Source organism: Apostichopus japonicus, chromosome 21 (assembly GCF_037975245.1).
Source record: "Apostichopus japonicus isolate 1M-3 chromosome 21, ASM3797524v1, whole genome shotgun sequence".
NCBI lineage: Eukaryota > Metazoa > Echinodermata > Holothuroidea > Aspidochirotida > Stichopodidae > Apostichopus > Apostichopus japonicus.
In genome coordinates this window covers 2,306,994-2,327,196 of record NC_092581.1, presented here as the reverse complement: position 1 = coordinate 2,327,196, position 20,203 = coordinate 2,306,994, and the positions used below count along the sequence as shown (strand labels likewise).

At 38.9% G+C, this 20,203-nt stretch overlaps 2 protein-coding genes and 1 long non-coding RNA gene across 6 annotated transcripts; 2 read left to right on the top strand and 1 right to left on the bottom strand.

The window, feature by feature from the left end:
* The first annotated feature begins 85 nt into the window (after positions 1–85).
* Positions 86–3,539, top strand: LOC139962719 (uncharacterized). Its single transcript, XR_011791349.1, has 2 exons — positions 86–217; positions 355–3,539. It is a non-coding gene; the product is annotated as an uncharacterized lncRNA (long non-coding RNA).
* LOC139962718 (flavin reductase (NADPH)-like) lies at positions 2,564–10,564 on the bottom strand. Of its 4 annotated transcripts, XM_071962955.1 has the most exons (6): positions 10,314–10,564; positions 8,823–8,881; positions 8,502–8,661; positions 5,850–6,045; positions 5,131–5,301; positions 2,564–4,309 (listed from the first exon to the last, which is right to left on the bottom strand). In XM_071962955.1, the coding sequence occupies exons 3-6, from the start codon at positions 8,637–8,639 to the stop codon at positions 4,164–4,166; spliced, it is 651 nt and encodes a 216-aa protein (XP_071819056.1). In that variant the 5' UTR covers positions 8,640–8,661; positions 8,823–8,881; positions 10,314–10,564; the 3' UTR covers positions 2,564–4,163. The 4 variants fall into 4 exon arrangements, with proteins under 4 accessions (XP_071819056.1, XP_071819055.1, XP_071819057.1 ...); XM_071962954.1 differs by lacking the exon at positions 8,823–8,881 and having other exon boundaries at positions 8,502–8,721; positions 10,314–10,563; XM_071962956.1 differs by lacking the exon at positions 8,823–8,881 and having other exon boundaries at positions 8,502–8,721; positions 10,359–10,563.
* Positions 10,565–13,573: 3,009 nt separating this feature from the next.
* Positions 13,574–19,475, top strand: LOC139962697 (uncharacterized). Its single transcript, XM_071962889.1, has 4 exons — positions 13,574–14,055; positions 14,663–15,089; positions 16,477–18,104; positions 18,621–19,475. The coding sequence occupies exons 1-4, from the start codon at positions 13,847–13,849 to the stop codon at positions 19,213–19,215; spliced, it is 2,859 nt and encodes a 952-aa protein (XP_071818990.1). The 5' UTR covers positions 13,574–13,846; the 3' UTR covers positions 19,216–19,475.
* The last annotated feature ends 728 nt before the right edge of the window (positions 19,476–20,203 follow it).

Genomic DNA, 20,203 nt, shown 5'->3' with positions numbered 1-20,203 from the left:
ATAAGATGACTACACATGGGGATCTGTTTTTAATTTTTCACATTCCTCTTTTCTACTTCAATATATATATATATATATATATATATATATATATATATATATATATATATATATATATATACATATATATATATATATATATATAAATTACAACTGACCACATTTTACTATCAAACGATCAAACTAGTACATAAGTGTCTGAAAAGTGTCCCTAAAGGTACCTTACAAGAACGACCTATCATTTTGTTCTTTTCCCAGTTATCATAATAGTCTTTATACTTTGAATGATTGTTGTAGAGTATGAAATCACGTTTGTTAAATTCATTTTGAGGAATTAGATGGTGAGAATTAAAGAGGGAGATTTTAAGACAAGATCTGACAAATGAGTTGAAAAGCAATTTAAAATCCTTAACTCTTCTAAAGCTCACAATCTAAATCGTCATCGACAGAGGGGGTACTTTGTAAACAAAATGATGGTGATAGTTGAAGCCAACAGCTATTATATCGTAGGTTGGACATGTCGGTTCACAAAGTTCTATCAATTTTGTTCTACGAACCGAGATAGAACACACATAGTTTGTACTATTAAGTAACTTGGAGAAAAGGTATGTGGTACAATGTTTACATGGAAAGCATTAAACATAAGCTTGATTTTTTACCAAGAATATCATTTTACATACTAGATAACAGATACAGAATACCATATAACGACTATGATTTACAAAGATATACGGCAAAAGTCAAAAGTCCTGTAAGCTCGAGGGACGGAATTTGAAGATGTTTTTATCTTTTGTTGACCAAACTATTGTAAAATAAGAAACTTTAATGCGGATAATGCCCAAATCATAATCTTATTTCGTTCAACTGGTATTGTAGGAAACTGGTACAATATACTGTAAGGTTTAATTTACAAATATGTTTTCATGTAGTAGCAATAGCACGAAATATTTTTTTTTCAAATTTACAAATTGGATGTGATAACTTGAAAAAAAATGGAATCAAAACAAAAGTGATGAATTGCATTGTTCAAAGGAAAATTTGACCACCAAATTTCATGTTGAGATTTGTGAACCTCTTAAATGTAAAATAGAATGTTGAATGGAATCGAATTAAATTAAAGTAGTAGGCTAACTCAGGGGCGTATCCAGGATTTTCCAATAGGGGGGGCGCCAGGCATGAATGATCGCCGTCCTGGGGGATGGGTCTAAGGGGAGGGGTGGACAATTTTTGCTTTCGAAGAAGGGGTGAAATGCAAAATGGTGCCATATGCATGGGCGGCGATCCGTACTTTCGAGTGGGGGGGGGGGGATATGACCTTGTTGACTATCTAAGCGTAGCGCCACCATGAGTTGGCGCGAAGCGTACAAGAAAATTTTGGGATTAACAAACCCTCTAGATGGCCGGAAACGGCACTTCCCGAGGTTTCCAAGCGGCATATACCCAACTTTAAAATAGGGATGTCATGTCCGAAATATCTCATAATCAGGATCCAAAATACTTTTTTTTTTAAATTTCGGGTGTTATTTTGGGAAAATTGCCCCTGTCAATCTTGTTTCAGGCGCAACGTTAGAATGTTCGAGAGCTCTTTTATATTATTCGATGAAGAAAATGGCCTCATGCAGGCTATTATAGGCCTATACACATGCAATACACAATTACACATAGTTACATTCCTAGGTACCGATTGCTAGGGCATCCAGGTGAAACCCTGATAACATGAGATTCTCAGCTGTTCGAGGGAACATGGCCATATGTGATCCATTTTTCGACCTTAATAATAAGCAACATTTCCAGTAAATATGGACACAAAATGCACAATTTAGTATGGCTGGCATGTCACTTAGTGTTTATAGTGATAATACAAACACAATTACCATCTATGTTTCTAAAACTATTATGCCGCTGAACTTCGCCAGAACCTTTTTTTGGCAAACAAAAAATAAAGCATACGGGAGGGGGGGGGGGTTGAGCGATCACCGACATCTCACATAAAGGTCGTCATCAATTTTTTTTTTTTTTTTGCTAATCTTTTTTTTTTTTTGGTGACGGCCAATAGGGGGGGCGCGCGCCTGTTGCGCCCCCCCCCCCTGGATACGCCCCTGTAACTCAATGATCACATCAGCTTTCATTCACAAAAATTGTGAAATGCACTTTTTCAAATAATACCAATAATGAAAGCTCACAAGAATCACCAAAGGTTAACTGGATATCATACAGATTTATCAATGAAAATTTCCAACAACATGAAGTGGGTAAAAATGTACAATTCATCGTAGAAATAATGTTCTCTCAACCCACACGCTGGGAGAACAGGGGCGGGGGGGGGGGGAGGTATTTTCCCTTTCTTTTGAATACCAAAGCAGGTCTTCTTGCTTAGGTCACTTCCAGGACTTCCCAGGGAAATAAGTTTAGTTTAAAGGTTTGTGGTTGACCACTTTCAGCTTTCACCCTATAACCAAAAAACTAGGCCTATAGTAGCCATATAATACCCCTACACCCAATTTGTTAATATAGTCTACACTTTATTCTGAAAACAGTGAAATGTAAGCTTACTAAACTAACACAACTTTACAAATCTGTATTGGTAAGTAGGGTGGCCAACTGACATAAATTCAAAATGGAGGATACACTCAGAGGCATTGAGGGCGCCAGACATTCCTTCTGTACTCTTCAACCTTTTCCATAAGTGCTTTAACAGAATAAGAATACACTTTCCTTTACTGATTGTTTTTACTTTGCTTCAAAGCTATATCGTTCGAATTTCCGGACATACGTGCGTCCGGAGGGGTACCACCGGACGGCCTACTATCCGGCCACCACACTGGGTATTACACAAGTTGAAAAATACATGCACTGTCCCTTTAAACATCTTTGCTTTTATCCTGTCCTAAACTTCATTCCATTTTGCATCTCATTTTCATAACCAGTTCAGTTGCTTTTGACCTATCGATTTTAGGAAGAATATCAAAGGATTGAAGAAAACTATGTAAGAAGTGAATAAAGTACCAATTAATTTACATTGCTGTTAGGGTCTTTCGTATTATAGGGTCCCCTCATATTATGGAGTCCTTCATATTATGGGGTCCTTCATATTATGGTATCAATCATATTGTGGGGTCCTTCATATTATGGGGTCCTTCATATTATGGGGTCCATTATGGGGGGTCCATCATCTAATGTGGTCTATTCATATTATGGGGGTCCTTCATATTATGGGATCCTTCATATAATGGTATCACTGATATTTGATACAAACTGTTGCAATTTTATAAGAACTTGATAATTCCCTTTGTGATCATGAAAATTAAAATATAAAAAAACATCTACAACACATCTTATGGCAAGGTATGAGAATCTTAATTAGCAAACACAATTGATAAAAAAAAACTCTTTGCTTTTACTTCTTGAGTTCTCAAAAAATATGTTTTGCATTCTAAGTTGACACAGTCAAATTCTGGAAATTTTTGTAAAAAATGAAATATTGTTCTTTATCAGCAAGATGGCTAACATGACAATACAGTGTAGCTAAATATTAAAAAGCAATTGTTTTACAAAATCTATTTTAAAGATATGTTAGGAAATTTTGTCCAATATGATTCGCTCTGTACAAAATCTCTTCTGTGTGACATTTTTTTCTTTCTAAATGGCTTTTATGTCAAAATTGAAACTGCTGATCCCCCATCAATGAAGAGGATCCCATTGGTGTGAGCAGAATGCAAGAATGACTCACTTTCAGAATGTCCTTTTACAAGCAATTCATTCTTTCAGCATACTTGTTGAATTGTGACTAAATAATTTACCGATTCATATGAGTGTCTGGGGTAATTTTGGGATGGGATGGGGAGTGAGAGGGGTGGGTGTACATGGGCATGTGTGGGCAGGGCAAAATGTACTTTTTCTAGTTGGCTTTATGTATAAATTCAGACTGCTGAACCAATGGAGAAGATCACATCAGTGTGAACAGAATGCAAGAATTTCTCAATGTCTCACTTTCGGAATGTGATTTTTCCGTTTCACAAAAATGTAAGTGTCTTAATAAGAGATAAAAACAAATAAGTATGGCTGGAGAAATATGAGGAATACTTGCAGTTTTTGAAAAAAAAGCTTAATCGTATACGCCACTGTCTCAATTATAAACAATAATTCGCTGAGTTGTCTCCTCTCTAAGGCTTGACCCCAATAGCTATCCATTTCTTGTTAAATTCATCCGTTTTTAAACACTGCAACAAAAATCGGGCTACATCTGCCCTTAGCATAGTAGTCGCTGTTCCACCGACAAAATTCCTTTCTTCATGCGCTATCTCCAAATCTGATAATTGGAAAGAATCATGAAAAGAAAGAAACAAAGAAATGATAATATTAAGTTAAACTTTATGCAAGTCCAAAGTACTAAATGTTTTACAGTTTTAATCCTATATCTCAACATATATTCATTAGTTATATTTAGTTTGTCTTTATTTATGTTTACATTTTTGGAAACACTGTCGATTTTTATTTTTGTACATTTATGAAGTCACATTTGCATTTTTATGTTTAGCTGTTGTTTAGCTAATGAAACAATGTTTTTCTTTCTGCCCATGTGCATGATTTCTACCCAATGGTCAGGGGGGAGGGGAGTGTCTGACAATAGGAGGTTGGGTAGGGGGGGGGCATAACACTGATAACTTTTAATGAGGGGTTCTGGTATAAGTCTTTGCAAGGATTAAAACGCAGGGCAGATATTACAAATTCTTTCACCTTTATAACTTGACTAGGCACACTCATTAACTTCATTGTCTTAATTAACTAAATTGTCTAATTTAACTTCATTGTCTTAATTAACTTCATTGTAATGGTAATTTAGTATGGTAAGAAAGTTTCACACACTGACAACAATTAGCTTGAATGAAACATGAAAAGTGACCCATTTTTGACAACCAAAGTCACAAACAACAATGAGGAGGTGGGAGTGGGGGGATGGGGGATGTTACTGACTCTCCATGATAGAATTAAGTTTTTTTTAGACAGACTGAAATACTTTCAAATGATTTACTTATCTTCACAAACAACCATACTTCCTTTCCCATTAGCCACTCTTATCTGAAAACTATAAATATAGAATGAACAAGATTTTGGGAGAATAACACTCACCTGTCTTAGGTCCGTCCTTCAACCCTGGCGGTCTGACCGTGGTAAAATCAAGGTCTTGGGCTTCCTCCTTGAGGTAGGTCTCCATTACAGCCATATTTTCGAGTACATTTTTCAGCACCAAAGGTCGTAAAATCCACTCGATGAGAAATGGACCTCGGTCGTTTGGGTCGGCTATTGGAGAGATAAATTAAGGCCACACGAGTTCCTTTGTCCAGAAGTTTTCTTTTGAATTGAAGGCACAAATTTAGAGGCCATTGCATTTTTCCCAAAGGAGAATAAATAACCACTAACTAAAAAAAAGGCCGAGTTTGCTACCCTACCCTAATTTTTCACCTAGTTTGTATACATCAGGGCCGAAGATAATTTGTGAGGATGTGGGAAGGGGGGTGGGGAAGCCGACAAGTTGAAAAGGGGGGCACAGTATTGGTGTCCTGTCACATATGAACTTTTTGTTTGGCACATGTTGGTGGCACTGGGGCAACACCGTCTTTCCCAATTCCCCCCCCCCCTCCACCCAAGCCCAAATGTTGAGTCTACCTTGAGTTTGAATGGAAAGAAGAACTTCATATGCTTAATAAAGTTATTCAAACTTTTACCAGTATATACTCGAATGAATCTGGTGAAATGAGAAGCACGTCATATGAAATGCAACCGGCTAATTAAAAGAAATAACATTCTATTCGAGAGTTGGCATATATCGTAATTCGTGAGACACTCACAGAATGAACCCCATGATGTCATAGCTACGAGTTTCTTGATGGAAGTCTCTCTCATCGCGGCTACAATGATCTTGATCGACTCCGAGTACAAGGTGACGTTTCTCAAGGTTCCCGCGCCCAGACAGGATACCACAGCGTCACATCCCTCAAAATGTTCCTTTAAACTGGCGGTCGATGTGATATCACCACTTACAACCTGTTGAAAAAGGAAATAATTAGACATAACGCTTGGGGTTGGGAATTTCGACGGACTTCTTTTGACTGAAGACTTCCAAGATTTTTGTTTGATTGAATCACAAGGCAGCTAATTTAAAACTTGAAACATTAATACCTTGACAGAAACACCTTGAAAAGTAGATGCTGGGAAAGGTAACTCTTTCAAATTTTTAAACACTCATGAAGCTTTTTTCAAGTTTAAAAACAGGAAAAAATTTAATGTCATTTAAATTTGTTTTGCAGCATTTTCAAAGTAAGGCTCTGAAGTGTTGAATACTTTCAATTCTTTGAATATTATGTAGAAAACTGCTCCACTGTACATCTTTAAACTTAACCATTTTGTTTACTTATTAATTAGCATTTTTGTGATGCGATATCGGTCAAATTATTCCCTGCAGATAGCAAGAAGGTGAGTGTTACTCCCTTGGGCTTGCATACAACATACAATTCAACACTCAGTCGGGAAGCTGACCCAGGGGTCACCTGAATTTATTAGTCACAAATTTTGAATTAGCAGCTGTAATCGTTCACTCAGAATTATGAAAGATATTGTTTGTTACTTAAAAAATGAAAAAATAAATAAATTAACTGATTGTTGATCAGATTACTTTGAGGGAAGAAACACCTTACTCAAAAGCAATCATGATTGAATTAATAAGACTTTAAAGCAGGAAATAATTGTTCAAGTTTTATGTACCGGCCAGCTGTTAGCTTTTATGCACTTTGTTTATATCATTAGCTCTGTCATATAATATTGCAAAAGATTATGTTAAGAAGAAACTGCTACAAGTCTTTTTTAATGTTGTAAAGTAAAAAAATAATCCCATGGTTAACGTTTCCTATACAATACCGTATAAAATATTCCTCAGCTATAAACAGCATGTATGTATCTTTAAGTAAGTATTAACACGTCGAATGCTGCTCTCAAGTGGAATCTCGAAATTGCAAGTACAGTTTCAATAACTGCCCTACATATATACGTTCAATTTTTTTCATAAATATTAGTCATGATTGTAAAACAGAGAAAAATAAAGCATTTTTTTTTCACTATTAACAATGAAAACAATTGTGTGCAAATCCAGCACAAGACACAATATATAATAAATAATAGCAGCAACAACTATTACTGTACTTCATATTCAATCATGCAAACAATAGCGGAAAGTTCAACAGTTAATTGTTGTTAGTAACGCAACAATTCTTCTATTACTCAGCTTACATAAATAAATATTACCATGAACATCGCCACCTTAATTCACTACTATCTAAGTTCCGTATTCAAAACATTTTTTCCTTGTTTCTATGGCTATGTACTCCTGTGAGGGTGGTTTTGCCGGGGCTGGAGTCCCCTCCAAGTGCAGTCAGCTTCCCCCCTCCCCCCCATCCTCTAGCTGACACTAGTTATACTTTTGTCTATTTTTTGGCTTCCAGTCTGAAATTTTACTAGCTTGTCTTCTTTACTTACAGTATCCTCTAACAATTTATGCCCTCTGCTTTATATTATTTGTTTCCAATCTGCAGTTCGATCAGGCTTGTTCTACCCCCCCCCCCTTACCCCCCGGTCACATACAGGACATTGCTGTGCCAACAGAGCTACGATGCCTTTACCTTGAATGAGTATAATGGAGTATAATGTATATGCTGACCGTAATCGTAAGTAATGCCATAAGCAACGACCACAAAAAATTCAGAAAACAGCTTACAATATATTTCTCCAAGTCAGGGTAAATTTTTTAAGGTTTTTTTTCTGGACGTCCCTCGGACAATGAGGTCTCACCCTTTTGGTGGTCGGAACGCTAGCAAATTGGGTTGTCCGAGAAAAAAAAATTCAAAAATAACAAAGAATGACCAATTTGTACAATGTGGGAGGGATATATATATATACGGTAGGTTTGGTGTATGGAACACTAGCTTTGGGACCAGTAAAATTTCGCCTTCGATAGGATCATAGGCATACCACTATTTCTGTTCGTATTTCAGTACATCTCCAAAGTGATGGAGGATTAGATCAATTTATCACTTTATTCAAGTGGTGGTGGGGGGTGGAGGGGGTGTTCAGTCACAATGCAATCTCAATTTGATGTGAACAATTACTATAGAGTACCTCTATAGTCACAAATTGACTCCAGTGTTGTGGGGGAACTGTATGCCAGCCTAATAAATGTATGATTGTGTGTCCTTAGCAATACAGCTATTTCCAATATATGCCATAGTTTTGTGGATACAGTAGATGCATTTGTACAACAGAAATATTAACATGCTCCTTATATTGTCCACAAGGATATGGTATTTCCTCAAATTTATGGACGTGTCCCTTGGACAAAACTGCACATCACATTTAATCCTGTCTTTTTCAAATATTGCGTCGCAATATCAGTCACTTGTTATAAATAGCACATGATAGGCAACAACTTGTCGCAGGTACGTAGAGCTGACCTTGAGGTTTTCATGTTCCGTGGTGACTTTACTCGGGGTACGCACGATCGCCACTACTTCATGGCCCTCCTCCAGTGCCTGTTCGACTAGGTGCACACCAGTCCGACCGGTTGCACCAAGAATTGCCAGCTTCATCATTCACACGGAAGCTCTCTACTTCCGGTAATTTGTAAAATCGAGTTTCGATTCTCTCTAGAAAGACTGAAATTATTTCTTGAATCTGAAAGGCAAACCAAGATTTCAAACAGTGAAAATATCGAAGGCACAAAATAAATAGGCTACAATACATCCTTCATCATTCACACGGAAGCTCTCTACTTCTGGTAATTTGTAAAATCGAGTTTCGATTCTCTCTAGAAAGACTGAATTATTTCTTGAATCTGAAAGGCAAACCAAGATTTCAAACAGTGAAAATACCGAAGGCACAAAATAAATAGGCTACTATACATCCTATGTTACTTTGAAGTTGTAAGTTGTAAGCTGAAACTGTTATGTGTAATGACGTTATTTTACAAAGTTTCAACGACTGTCGCGCATACTCTTAAGGTTCCAATAGCGTGTGAAAGCAAAATAAATTTCAAAATATTTCATCTTATTTTATGATATGCTCTAGTGGATACTGTAATTATTGCAACTGTAATTGACAAATATGAATACCTGCTAAAGTGAAGTACCCGTCTAATAAGATAATAAGATAACTTTAATTGTACAGTTGATGGCATGGCAGAGTATAGTAGGCCCAATTACTCACTACTTGGAAAATGATATTTTTTTTTTCTTATTGTTTTCTTTTTGTTTTAAGAAATTCTACTGATATGATGAAAGAAGTTTCTTACTATAGAGCAGCGATGTGGTAGTTGAAGGACTTATCAGACTACCTAAAATTACAGTGTACTTTTTCAGGTCAGAATTAAGCCAGAGTGGAATAATCTCATAAATTGAACAAACTTGTGCTCAGACTTGAGATTCTACTTGTGACAAAAATGAAACAATATCAGATAAAATCATGGGAAAATTGGTTAATAGTGTTTGGGTTACAATGCATCATTTTTTAATATTTGTGGATGAAATTAAAACTTGCATGACAGTATAGAGTAAATTTGCGATAGTTTAGGGTTTTAATGTTCTTTTATATGATAGTGGTGGTGACGACCCTGTTGATTTTGCTCAGAGGTTTAGTTTTATTCTGCAGCAATGTCATTTTATCAATAGTTTCACTTGCGTCCGCCAGAAATACAACGAATTATACCTGAAGCGGTTGGGAGTCGAACTGCTCAGAGCAAGGAAAACATTTGCTCAACTTTGCGCATGCGTTGAAGTTTACTGTATAATTCAGCTAAAAATGGGTACTAAATTGATGTTTTCTTTTCTCATTGTGGTGATTTTGGCATGTCCTGTAAGGCTTTTAGATTAAAATTGCGATTGAAAATATGGTTAAAATTTACTTACGAGCACAGTAACTAGTAATATAGTGTCTATCAGGGCAGGTACATATGTATAACACAGTACACGAATTTAGGGAACGTGCACAATCTGTACACAACCGCAACTCTTTCATACAGTATGAATAATCACATAACCTACCCATCACAGCCTAGTTCTACGCTTGAAGTTAATCCTCTTGCATATCTTACGGAAATGATGCTTGACTCACAGAACAGAGTTTTTAATTTGATAAATTACTGACAAATTTGCACAAGTTAAAGCTTAGGCTTAGCCTAACTCAGGTTACAGTTAGCTCTAACATAAAAGACTAATCTTACTACTAGTAGTACTAGGCCTAGCCTACATGAAAGTTACAGCAGCGCTTACAAAGTGACAGGACACTCTGATCTCCTCTTGATCTCGTCAACTAACTTTTCGTCTTCAGGGAAGTTCAGGGTGTACTAATAACGATCATGCCTGGTGGAGGATTGGTCTCAAAGAAAGAACTCTTTCAGAGCCACACTATTAAACGGTGGGATTGATGAATGCCGTATTGCACTGCATGTGATGTGTATAGAAAGCTAGAACATTTTTGATACTCTGCATCGAGGGCTAGGCCAGGGTCGCGCAGAAATTTGATTACGCAAGACCGTAATTGCCTGCAATCCGTGTCATCAACGCATTACATTGTGTACAGGGATATGTGGTTCATTAATACCAGAAAGAGCCAAGTAGTACGCATGTCTGTCCTTTGTGTGTTTTACTTCGCGAAGACTAGAATGTAAACATTGAAGGTTACTCGGGTTAGGAAATATATAAAAATAAAAATATATATATATAACTGGTGGCTGCTGCAGTTGGAGCGACAACTGCATTCAGGGGCGTAGCGAGCGGGGGGGTGTGGGGGGGTGTCACACCCCCCCAATAATTTGGTCGCTGTCGGCAAATTTTGGGTCTGTCGGCAAAAGGAGAAAAGGTGAAGAGAGCGGAAGGGGAAGAAAGAAGGAAAGCTGAATACGGAAAAGGAGAACGGGAGCTAGAACGGGAGCTTCTTCCGTGCCAAATTTGACTTAAAATATGCACCAGATTGCATCTAAGGACGTTTCAAAACTAAAAGTTTTCCAAACGGGGAGGGGTAGACCCCCTACCCTTAGACCCCTCCCCCATTTCAGTCACCACTTCCAGATCCGTCGGCAAATCAAATTTGACTTAAAATATGCACCAGATTGCATCTAAGGACGTTTCAAAACTAAAAAATTGTCAAAGGGGAGGGGGACACCCCCTCCCCTTAGACCCCTCCCCCATTTCAGTCACCACTTCTAGATCCGTCGGCAAATCAAATTCTCCACACCCCCCCAACAAAAACCACTTCGCTACGCCCCTGACTGCATTGGGTCTAGCGATTGGAAGGGATCGAGTCAGAAATGAAGAAGCTTCGTTTATGGGATAGTTGAATCTGTACCTGCCAATAAAGGTACTCTCCATGGGGTGCTAGGTGTTGTAGAGGTAGTCTTTATTTTCATTTAATTTAATGTATTTGTTTTATCACAACGTACATAGAATGGAACATGTACATATTAATTAATACGGCGTTGACGTAAAATGCAATAGGTATTGATCTAAAACGTGATGTGTGGAGGTTTTCAGCTGACCTAGTGTTATATTTTTCCTTGGAATGCACTCCCCAATGACATCAGGGCAGCTCCATCATTAAATGCTTTTAAGGCACACCTTAAAACTCACCTTTTTCGAAAGTATTATTCTTTTTAAACCTCCAGTCATATTGATTGTGTTACCATCTTGCCATGTTTTGATTGTTTTATATTGAAATTTATTTTCTATTTTTGTTTTGATAGTCTTATTGTTGCTATTTCTTCGGCTGTAATAGTTTAGTACTTTAGTTTTATTGTATGCTGTCATATTTTATTGCTTTTGTCTTTAATTTCTGAATTTTATTGTTTTTTATTAATTATTGTTAGTTATTTATTTCTATAATTCTTAGGATGCAATATTTTTAGATTGTATTATTTTTAAGCTGTAATACTTTTTAAGTTGTATTTTTTTTATGCGTTTCTGTGAAGCTGCTTTGAGATCATTTTTTTGATGTAAAGCGCTATATAAGAATAAATTATTATTATTATTATTATTATTATTATAATTGTGGATTTCGTACTTGTAGGTAAACTAAATTTGTAAAATTTGATGGGAGTACACTATGGATGGGGATCTGAAATACACGAAGTTACTACACTTCTGTCACAACTACGCGCGCAGCCTAGAGGAAAATGCGCTCATTTCATAAAGCATATCACTGATGCGCACTTGATAAAACTCACAATACACGCACATACGACGAGGGTATACTACGGAACTAGCAACCAGTGTGAACTGCATGTGTAGATATTTTATTTCACTCAAAGAAACGTTAAAGCGTTGAAGGCGCTGAAAGACTTAACTTCTTACTGAAAGTGAAGCCGCACTGTGATTTGTTTTTCCATATTAGGAATAATTTCTCTTTATGCATAACTTGTCCGTACTAGAGAAACTAAGTTTCGGTCACCATCTTAGAAACTCACGACAAAGCATTTCCACGAACCGAATAGCCAAGTCAAACGAATACCCGCACGCACATATACGCGCAAGTTGGCTCCGTCATTAAGTGTATACGAACCATAGAAATTGATTAGGAATACGTTTCAAGAAATCATATTGTCAGAAAAGTACCTTTTGTAGACGCGCGCGTGTAGGCTTCACGTATTTTAGACATTGTAGGAAGTATCGGAGTCATCTAACTATAGCGCCTTAGTAGTAGTAGTAAGTTGAGTCTCGTCTATCCCGACATGCTCAGTGATTAACCTCCGCCACGTATCACGATCTTGCGCAAGGTTTATTGCTTCCTCGAAATTGTTAATATTAACGTCCTTAAATTGCGACTTTATTTTTCCAAGCAAGGTAGTCACGGGCCTTCCTACTGGTTTAGCAGTATGTCTCAGTACTTCTCTTAAACAACCTCTGCTGGAGCGTCCTCCTGGAGTCTTGCTACATGACCGGAAAATCTCAATCTTCTATGTGCGACTATGGATGACCAAGGTGTTTGGTTGGTTTCATTGTAGAGCTCATCGTTTGATAACCAATTGTTATTGGTCCATCTAATGTTGAGAAACATTAACTAGAGCGCCTTCGTCGCCATTAATAATCTTTGCTAGCAAGCTGTGTGAACTATGTGTGTAGGCCAGGGTTGTCCAACCTACGGCCCGCGGGCCACAGTCCGGCCCGCCACAGGGTTGCGTCTGGCCCGCCAGAGATGCTCTACGGTGCGAAATTTTAGTGAGCAGATTTATTGATAATAATTTTAAGCTATATTATCAATCATTCGAACCTTCTGGGTCCAAAAACTGCATACAGGTCAGTTTGTGTGACACTCTCAGCCGGGGGGGGGGGCGGCTGGACTTTATTCATCTGTTTTATCAGGAAGGAAAATAAATCAGTGCGCTCCGCGCGCAGTGCTCACATTTTGTTGCCTTGGGCTTGGGGCAAAAATATCGAAAAATCGAACGTAGGGTTCATGCGGCCCCCTCCTTCATCATAATCATTCCATGTGGCACTCCTCTGCAAAAGGTCGGACAACCCTGGTGTAGGCCAAGATATATTATCATCCTCATCAGTGCGTCATTAACAATCTTATGATAAAGCAACTATAGCGATTTGCGTTAGAATAAGCGTTGCTAAGGGCGTTTACTAAGTGCGTTGTGAAGCGAGCATCATTGTGTCGTATATTTTATGACACGCAAATGCGTTTCAAAAACAAATAGATAATAACGTTTGTTGTAACTACTCATAACTCAACCGCTTTGATTGGCTTAATTACGTGTTAGTCTATTTGAACTTGTTAACATGTGAATATACTTTGTAACGGTGCAATGGAGGAGAAGATTGTTCATTCAAGTTTGTATCACCGACACAGGACAAGTTTAATTTGGAAGCCTCTTCCAGATCAATTAGACACAAGATACGAGAATATATTAGAGAGATGCATCAGTACGAACAAACGGTTACGAACGGTAACATGTTCCGATGTCTTAGCGGAAATGGCTGCCGCGATCAACTCTGATCGAGTGGCCCTCGAAAGGTAACCAAATATAGAGTTAACATAAAACCATCCATTAGTGCAACATTGAATAGAAAGTCGGCGTCACTTACTGTAAAAAAAAATCATTATAAACGTTAAGCAATAAATTCACAACATACGCTGGCTTCCATTATACTAACGCTCTATGCTAAAGCTGTTATAAACTAATTAACAGTTGATTGCACCCTTGTAATAATTCCTCGGGTTCGTAGAAACACTGTCGGGGGGGGGGAGGGGAGGGAGGAGGAGGGGGAGGGTTTTCTTTGATATATTTGATGCCGTGGTGTTGTTCCTCTCCGAAATATTCTCGTTGGCCCTAACCATTACCCGCGTAGGTTCTACATAATTTTGCTCGAAATACAAAATAGACAAAATGGAAATGTTTAGCACTCTTCGCTCTAAAACATTCCTTGCTTTTTTTTCGTATATGGTTTTCGTATATGGAAGTAAATTTGGTATCAACAGTTTCTTGTCTCCCAGACCCCCTGTTTAATGTACCATATATAGAGCAAGTATGCTCTATAGGCTTGCTATATAGTTACTTTTAAAAAAACATACTGTTATTGTTTTAATATCTTTTCGCCACATTTTCTTTTTTTCTGGCCAGGTCTCTAAATTGCACCTCATCTGCTTTGGAATCTGTGACTATACCATATCTGGACGAAACATTTGAAGATGAGGCTCGGGTCTCGGTGGTTTACAGTCCAGAAAGTTCCTTCCATCTACAGACCGCCGATAAAACAGACGGACGTCGTCTGCCACGAACCAGTAGCCCCATTCAACTCAGTTGGGATGGTTATAACGAAGACGAGAGGCGAGAAATCTGGAGGAAGAGAGTTTTGATGAAAAAACCGATTCTATTCAGAACTTATTGCAGTCATCGCTACCCAAAGAAATCATACAGAGGCATGAACCATCGACAAACCGTCAGAAGAAACTGGCCTCGCAGGGTACTTATCGATGATCCACGATGCAGGACCCCCACACCGACGGCCATGAAAATATCCTGGTCATGTATAGAGGACGTCCAATCGGTATGTTTGTAAGCGGATGTCCATGCGTATATCATATGGCGGAGAAGAAGGGAGGGGTCGGGGGATGACCCCCAACTCCATCGTCATTCGGAGAGGGGGGGGGGAAGGTTCAATTGAAAAGTACTTAAAATCACAACTTTATGTTTAGACCTTATAATAGACTTATAGTTTAAATATGCCTCAGAATGACCCATTTGGCATCAGAACTTTGATTTCTTCCTGTTTGCTGGTGGAGCCCCCTCCCAAGACCCACTGCATGGAAGAAGCATTCATCGACCACACAACTACACTCATGCGCAAGATTTTGGACTCTGTAGCCTATAGCCAGTCCATGAATGTCCATACCACTTCCTAACTCAGTCAGGCGAGATATGGACCTTGTCCACACACCCCCTGCCCTCCCTTCCCTCCCAACTTTGAAATCCTATGCACGTCACTGCGGAGAAGGCAGAAGACTAAGTGGGGGGGGGGGGTACATGGAGGCCGCAAAGAGGGAAAGTGAAATCTGAGTTTTAACCAATCCAGATACGACATATCACTGACGTGACACGCTAAGTGTGTGGGGAGGGCGGTCGACCACATCTGGAAAATGAGGTAGAGGATGGCATATAGCTAGACATATCTGACTTGAGTTGATTTTAGTTTTCATATAGTATTTGATTATACTAACTTTTCATTGCAAACAATGACTGGTCATTCATGACGAAACGGAAGAGAAAAGATCGCTCTAGGTCATTAACACTACAACTTTATCTGGGCGACCAAACCGTTAATATCTGGTTTATGATCGACGGCGATATTATTATTATTATGATCGACGGCGAAAATGGTCTCAGTATTGAAGGTGCCGTAGTTTGAACAATTTTTGGTTTCCCGAGAGCCTGAAAACCATTCAGTCACTCTTAACTACCTTGTAAAATTGTGAGGGGGACCGCGGATTGCAAAGTCGACAATGACTATGACGCAGATCGCAACCGTAATTGTACTATTACGGTTAGTTTCGTCCAACACGGCAGCATACAGAAAAGTTGTGCTCAAAGCCGAAGCCAAAGGGAATTAATCAGGACACACGTCCGGAGTATATGCATACTAAGATCTTCAACACCGCCCTCGTTACCTATCGGAAAACATTTCATACCATAGTCTTGGTCATTATATAATTTGATTAATACAAGATTTAGCTCTGCTATAGTTACGTACAGGAAATTTACAACCGAATTTCAAACAGAAAAAAATTGAGGTTTCGTTGTTATCGTTCCGGGTCATTTTCATTGTTTCATGAATTGTTACTGATTTTGTAATTTTGAAAAATGATATCGCCGTAAATTTGATATTGAAACCATATTTTCAAGTTGTTATTTGTTGTTGTTTTTTCTTTAATCACTAGAAAGAGGGCATCCTTTCCTCTCCCGCACGTGTAGACTTCATTGATCCAGATGGCCAGACTCCGGAACAGCAATCTGCTAACGAGGAAGATAACGATACGTTTGATAAAACTTCCATAGCAGAACTTGAAAGTGAAGAAAGCAACGGAGAGAATCCTGTCGCCAATTCCTCGGATGATTTTAGACACTTACAGCAAGAAGTAGTTGATGAAATTAAACGGGTGATGGCTCAGCAAAGTCCCGTCCGAATGGAATGTATCACGTCACCGTATGACGTCAGACGTCGGATGGCGTTTATTTCGAGGAGAACGCCCCGATATAAACTGGCAAGAAAGAAGGAGCTCAGCCTCTTAAATGCGAATGCGAGATCGTTCCTCCCTTCATCAACTTCAGAGTCTGACGATGGAAAATCTTCCGGTTCATCGATTAATCCAAATTATAACCGAAATGCTAGCGATTTCTCATCTGACTGTTTTTCTACGCAAGCCAACAGCCGAAACGGTTCCTCTTTGCTTATGGAAACAAACAGTGGTAGCTTTATCGACTCAAGCCACGAGAAATCGTCTATACATCAGGCAGAGCAGTTTCCTATCCAAACGATGATCTCGACACGACGGGTCTTCCCGAGCAGACGAAAGGATAGGTACAACGCACTGGACCATATACCGGAATATGACTGTAATAACCATTTGAATAATGACCGAAATGGCCTTCCAAAGGTGTCGACTGGTTCGTTGCCACGTTGTGCCTCCAACCCTAACCTGATTGTCATTAGACCGGATTCCGGACAGCTGGAGAAAGAAATCGAGAAAGAAGAAATCAAGTTAAATTCTTTAACTCGTTCGAATAGCACGCCGAATGTATTTTCCTTAACCCCTCCCGATGGGTGGGACCTCGATATAGACCAATATTTGCAGTCGACAGAGCCATCCAAAGGTGCAAAACAAACCGGCTTAAAACAAACCGGTTTAAAACAAACCGGTTTAAAACAAACCGGTTTAAAGCAAACCGGTTTAAAGCAAACCGGTTTAAAGCAAGAAACTGGTAGAAGAAATGATGTTACCTTCGACACCAAGGACGAAAAGCCTCCTACTAAAAACGCTGCTAACGATGTTAAATCTACCAAATTCAAAAAGGACTTAGAGAAGGAACATAAAACTAACAACGTTACGACTTCACAGAAGAACGAGGCGTTTAGTAAGAGGGATTGTGCTACCGACTCAACAACACGACCAATAGTTACCAGATACAAATATATATTGGATAGACGAAGACCGTTGCCAAATTCTTGTGCGCCTTTAAACTTGAATACGGTAGAGGGCGTACGAGCAAAAAGGAAAAGATTTCCAGAACAGTCGGATCCGTCTTTCAGAGGGTACGGCGTGAAAGATAAATACCATTATTACAACCGTTTTTCTGGTAACCGGGAGGAGGGTTCAATGAAGATGGACCATGGGAGGGGGGTGCCCACAGAGTACAGTAGCGATGAAGATAGGCGACATCTACAACCATCCGTGAACCAAGTTCGGAATGGACCGTCTGTAGCGAAACACGCTGCCAGAGATTTGCCTATGACAAACCATCAGAAAGTCGAGAAAACTGAAGGAGAGATCGATCACCGAACTGAAAGGTTTGTAATAATTTAAATTTAATACAATTTTTGAAAAAGAGTCAATCAATATAATAATGGACAGAAGAAAAGGAAAACTACGAATGCCCATTAGTGCCATTATTGATCGAGAAATAGATAAGCCAAAAATATATCTGTCGACCAACATATATTTCACAATGGGGGAAAAACATTTACGTCGTCAAAATATATATCTCGAAAGAGAAGAGACCCGAAAATATATATGAAAAAAATACCGGTACATATATATCTCGATGAAAATATATAAAAACAGAGAACCAAATATTTTTCTTGATAAAAAAAAAAACGAGAACCAAATATACTTCTCGACAAATGAGAGACGTTAAAAGTATATAGGCTAATCTGAAGAAAAAAAAACAGCCAGTCCAATGGCACTAACGGGCTTTCTAATATCTATGAATAGAAAATTTATGACCATGAAAATTGAAAAAGTTGAAAAGATATGACTTCCGTAACACGTACTTAAAAAGGGGTTTCGTTTGTCATCCAACACAGAAACTGCCAAGGCAATGGAAAGATTGACAGATCGACGGAAGTTAACACCGAGGGAGCACATAACAAATACACTTATCACTTTAACGGTACAAGCAGACCTGACAGGGTGGGACAAAGACATGGAAATACCAACGGAATTCCTTCAACCAATGATATACGAATAACATCCAACTGTGGAAACAACAATAGGAACATTGGACCCATAAACAATCAATCAAATGGACCTACGAGGTTTGGAACCATGGGTCCAACGGGGCACACTGGTTCAATGGACCCAACAAGACACGTTGGGCCAACCAGACCCAATCAATGTACTGGGCCTACTGGAACTATCAGATTCCAAGGCCCCACAGGACCAACTGGACCCACTGGGCCCGCAAGACCCCCGGGGCCCATTCCTCTTATGAATGCCAAGGTTGGACCTCCTGGCTTATTCCAAAATCCACGCGGTTTTGAGAGGGCGCGCTTGCCATTCTTCCCGCCCTTTAGATTTCACAGGCCCCCTTTTTACCCTTTAATACCCCCTGGTATGTTACCGGCAAGGTACTTTTGTCCACAAAGAATGTCCAGAGTAAACCCACACTTTCACGTATAATGTTGACATTTTCTTTCGACGTGCCAACCAAATGGTATATGTGTGCTAGGCTAAGTAAACCAGTCGTTTCCATCGATTATCCTCTGATGTTTATATCATATTTTTTTTAAGGGTCATTTATAAAACCATAAACTTGTTATAGAAATATTATTTGTACTGACATAAGTTTTTTTTTCTAATATTTTTATAAGGAATATCCACATTATTGTCGTGCCTAAAGTTAACCTTAAATAAAGAAATGGTTACCCTATATTTTTATATACCTGCTCTCATTTTGATTGCTTTCATTTTTTCAATCTTTGATTTGGTCGTTGAACCCCAAGACAGGGAAGTAGTTATTTCGATGAACCGAGATTGTCAACCAATCGAAAGTCCGATCAATCCCAACTAGTCCCAGATACAGCACCATAACGATACTGTGGTTCCTATTCACGGTCACTTTGGTACTTAGTGTAAGACCATATCCCAATCTCTTCCGCTTATCCTTATTTAAAGTACCTTCTATTCGTTTAATGGCAAATTACATAGCAATTTCACCCAAAGGCAAACCGAAACGAGGGTTACTGAACACTGACCTTACGGTAGATCAACGTAACGCACCCTTCGCTGGCAATAGAATGGGGTGGAAGGGGAAGGGGCAGGAAAATGGGGGGGGGGGGGTCTCGACAGAAGAATGGGGAGTTAATTTTATGTATCGAGTCCTGTCACAAAAAGGTACCAAATTCAACGAAAATATGGACCATAAAGGCTCACCTTTAATGACCACATAGTAAAATGTGACGTACAACGCATGTGCAATATCTCTCTTTATCATACTCCCCCACCCCATCCCACCCTCCATGTTCCCTTATAACAGCTAATACTAATGCCGATTTCACTCCGCTGAACCTCATCCACGCCACACCATTCCACCAAAGCCCACTCTACGAGTCCCAACTCCAGCTACCTCACGCACCCAGCACACCTACCTACCTTACCTCTACCCGCA

What these genes read in the sequence shown, in the direction of transcription:
- LOC139962697 (XM_071962889.1), top strand. Translation starts at nt 13,847, where the DNA reads ATGGAGGAGAAGATTGTTCATTCAAGTTTGTATCACCGACACAGGACA. An exon ending in GATCGAGTGGCCCTCGAAAG is followed by an intron (nt 14,056 to 14,662) that starts GTAACCAAATAT and finishes TTTTCTGGCCAG; the next exon opens with GTCTCTAAATTGCACCTCAT. An exon ending in GTATAGAGGACGTCCAATCG is followed by an intron (nt 15,090 to 16,476) that starts GTATGTTTGTAA and finishes TTTAATCACTAG; the next exon opens with AAAGAGGGCATCCTTTCCTC.
- LOC139962718 (XM_071962955.1), bottom strand. Translation starts at nt 8,639, where the DNA reads ATGATGAAGCTGGCAATTCTTGGTGCAACCGGTCGGACTGGTGTGCAC. An exon ending in CGGAACATGAAAACCTCAAG is followed by an intron (nt 6,046 to 8,501) that starts GTCAGCTCTACG and finishes CTTTTTCAACAG; the next exon opens with GTTGTAAGTGGTGATATCAC. An exon ending in GACATCATGGGGTTCATTCT is followed by an intron (nt 5,302 to 5,849) that starts GTGAGTGTCTCA and finishes TCTCTCCAATAG; the next exon opens with CCGACCCAAACGACCGAGGT.